At 49.6% G+C, this 3,318-nt stretch overlaps 1 protein-coding gene across 1 annotated transcript in view; it reads right to left on the bottom strand.

Annotated features, from left to right (window-relative positions):
* SLC5A1 (solute carrier family 5 (sodium/glucose cotransporter), member 1) overlaps positions 1 to 3,318 on the bottom strand; it is a 36,511-nt gene that overhangs the window by 842 nt on the left and 32,351 nt on the right. Inside the window, exon 13 of the mRNA XM_015562842.1 lies at positions 3,189 to 3,294. Within this exon, the coding sequence (XP_015418328.1) occupies positions 3,189 to 3,294 (106 nt within the window). The remainder of the gene's footprint in view (positions 1 to 3,188; positions 3,295 to 3,318) is intronic.

The raw sequence follows: 3,318 nt of genomic DNA, 5'->3' as shown, positions 1-3,318 counted from the left end.
GGCTAGCAGCTCTGGCCTGGAAGCCAGTCCACAAGTGTGGGAGGCTGGGCTCAGAAATAACAGGTGCTAATCTCTCCTGCAGCTGTGCACAGCATCTGCATGTCTGCCTGGCCACTGACAGTGTGCTTCTCTGGGCGCCCAGGACCAGGGCTGAGAGCAGGCCTACTCCTGTCCTCAGAGTTGGCAGGTCTAGAACCTTGGTCTGAGCACTCTAGAGTCAGTCTGTCCTTCTGCCGAGCCTTCTTCCTGCTGCTTGTTCTCAGCTCCCACCCTGTGCCCCACTGGGCCACCTGGAAAACCGCAGATGGCCTCCAGACGTGGGTGAGTGTAAAGACCAGGGCTCTCCGTTGGCCTGTGGACTGAAGGGTCCCAGGTTCGATTCTGGCCAAGGGCACACGCCCAGGTTGTGGGCTAGATACCTCCCCCAGGAGGGGGCATGTAGGAGGCAGCCAATCAATGATTCTCTCTCATAACTGATGTTTCTCTCTCTCCCTCCCTCCCTCTCTCTCTTCCTCTCTAGAATCAATAAAAATATTTTTTTTAAAATTCTCTTGCGGACAAAAAAACTCTCAATGGTGGTCACCTCTGGGCCAAGTAATGGAAGTGGGACCATTTTTACTTTTTAATGTAGAACTTTCTGTGTTATTTGTTTTTAAACCATATACATAAGTTATTTTATTTTTTTAAATATTTGGATTGTAAAAGATCTTGCCTTCTGCAGAAAATATTCCAGAACGTCTCTATGTCTCATTTTACTCATCTGTAAAATTGGAAGAATTATACTTGTATTATCTGTTTTTTAAAAGAATGATGTGGGGCCAAAATGAAACACTAGACTAGAGTAAGATATTCATAATTAAAATACATTGTGGTCATACCATTATCTGCCATATGCTGGTGGTGGTGATAACAATGATATAGGGGTGACTTCTCATACTGCTGTTTCTTGGAGAATGATGAGGGGACACCCATTGTTTATAAAAGCCCTCTAGAGATCTTAGTTTATTGTACTTTAAAGGCGGGACATTCAGTATGATTTCACCATAGGTTCACCAAGAAACGACAGAATTCAAGTACTGCCACAAACCTCAGAAGTCACTAAGCTCAAATTCTCCAGCCGGCGTGGGAGTCCCCTCTAAGCATCCCTGATGGATGCACACTGGCTGCTCCCGCCTTTCAGATAAACTTGGAAACCTTTTCCTCCGTGGCCGTCATAACGGTATGATTATGCCCGATTCTGTTGTGGAGCATGGTTTCACTCAAGGTTTCCAACAGCGCTGTGAAGCCCAGGCTACCACTGAGAATACTTGCGTGTGAGGAGCCTGAGCTTTAGGAAAAATGGAATCACTCACCCAGGGGAGCGAGTAGAGAAGTCAGGATTCAACCTCAGTGCTTCCTGAATCCCACTACCACAGGCTGTCTCTACACGAGCTTGCCTCTTTGGGTTAAAACTGGGTGAGTTCTTTCCAACCAGGTCTTAACCCTGTCCTCTGGTGCAAAAACAAATCTATACTAATAAAAGAGTGATATGCTAATTAGACCAGATAGACCAGACATCTTCCGGACGTCCTTCCGAACAAAGCCACGGTGGCGGGCGCCGAGAGAGAGGCGATTAGGGGCGATCAGGCAGGCAGGCAGAGGGGTTAAAGGCAATCAGGCAGGCAGGCAGGTGAGCAGTTAGGAGTCAGCGGTCCCAGATTGCGAGAGGGATGATTGACTGCCGGTTGTGGGATTGAGCCTAAACCAGCAGTTATACATCTCCCAAGGGGTCCTGGATTGGAGAAGGTGCAGGCCGGGCTGAGGGACCCCTCCATGCACGAATTTCGTGCACTGGGCCTCTAGTAAATTAATAATAATCTTTTGCCTGCACGAAAACATTCGAAATACTCCTCATTGCATGGTGAGTATTTTAAAGTCTATGGTGTTCTCCCTCAATGTGGGGACATTTCTGGAGGTGGGAGAAGTGGGGGCCATGCCAGCTCCCGGGAAGCAGGAAGGGGCTGCCTTTTCCAGCACCAGGATCAGCTGCCCTACGGCTGAGGCTACTTCGGCACTTCCTGTGTAGCCACAGGTGTCAGAATGGAAAGGTCTTTCGAGATCAAAGGCAGATTGTGTCAGAGCTGGGGCCATCGGCAAAGCCTCTCTATTCCGGGGTCTCCATGTATATGCTTTCAAAACGAGGTGATAAGACCAACTGGTCTCCGGGGCCTTTTCCAGAGCTAGGGTTCTCTGATATTCCTGACAACCAGATGTAGGACTTGTTCTGCTGTATGTGCGTTCCCTTCAGGTGGCGGGATGAGACCTTCTGCCCAACACCAGGTAAAGAGCACATGACCTTGCTCTAGCCCATTTGACGCTGTGGATAGAGCATAGGCCTGCAGACCGAAGGGTTCCGGGTTCCTTTCCGGTCAAGGGTATGTACCTTCGTTGCAGGCTCCTCCTAGGCCCGGGCCCTGGTTGGGGCGCATGCAGGAGGCAACCAATCAATGTGTTTCTCTCACTGATATTCCTGTCTGTCTTTCCCTCTCTCTTCCACTCTCTCTAGAAGTCGATGGAAAAACATCCTTGGGTAAGGATTAAAAGAAGAAGAAGAAGGAACATACGCCCTTGAGCTCCCACACCTGTGCACACCACACATTAACACAGCCATTCTCCGAGGAGGGGAAGAACAGAAGTTGAGAACAGCCATTCTCCGAGGAGGGGAAGAACATAGAAGTTGAGAAAAGCATTTCTCCATGATCAGGATGAGTGTCTGAACGCTGACCGAGACTTATCTCAATGGACTGCCTGAGAAACTTGGTTCTCTAAATCTTAGGCAGGTAAGACATAAGATCCTGAGCTTCTATTCCATGCTGCTGATGTCATTCGGATGAACCATAGTTGTGATTCCATCTGCTTTCAGGTCACAGGCTATGTCAGAAGAGCTCTGACTCTTCCCTTGGCCACTGGCCATGCCCCAGATCAAGTCAGGGCGGCAAGTTCCTCACCCACCCGTCATCACTGAAGGCTGTACACGGTGAGGGCTGAGGGAGCTGCAATGATTCTGTACCTCCCCTTCTGTACCTCCTCCTCTGTGTCTGCAAGCTTTGAGCAAATGTCCCAAAACCCATTTCCTCCTCTCACACCTCCCCACTCCACTCCCATCTCCCCTCTAGGAGAAAGATCTGGGCTTTGATGAAGGCACTTACCTATTTCAAAGGTCTCCTCTGGGGCTTCATTGGCGTCCTCCTCAGTGGCATCCAGGTCAATCCGCTCCTCTTTGCTGTTGCGCAGGCTCCAGCACAGGCGGTAGAGCTGTGGAGGAAGCAGAACATGTCA

Source organism: Myotis davidii, unplaced genomic scaffold (genome assembly GCF_000327345.1).
Source record: "Myotis davidii unplaced genomic scaffold, ASM32734v1 scaffold478, whole genome shotgun sequence".
Taxonomy (NCBI): Eukaryota; Metazoa; Chordata; class Mammalia; order Chiroptera; family Vespertilionidae; genus Myotis; species Myotis davidii.
This window is presented reverse-complemented; position numbering and strand designations above follow the sequence as displayed.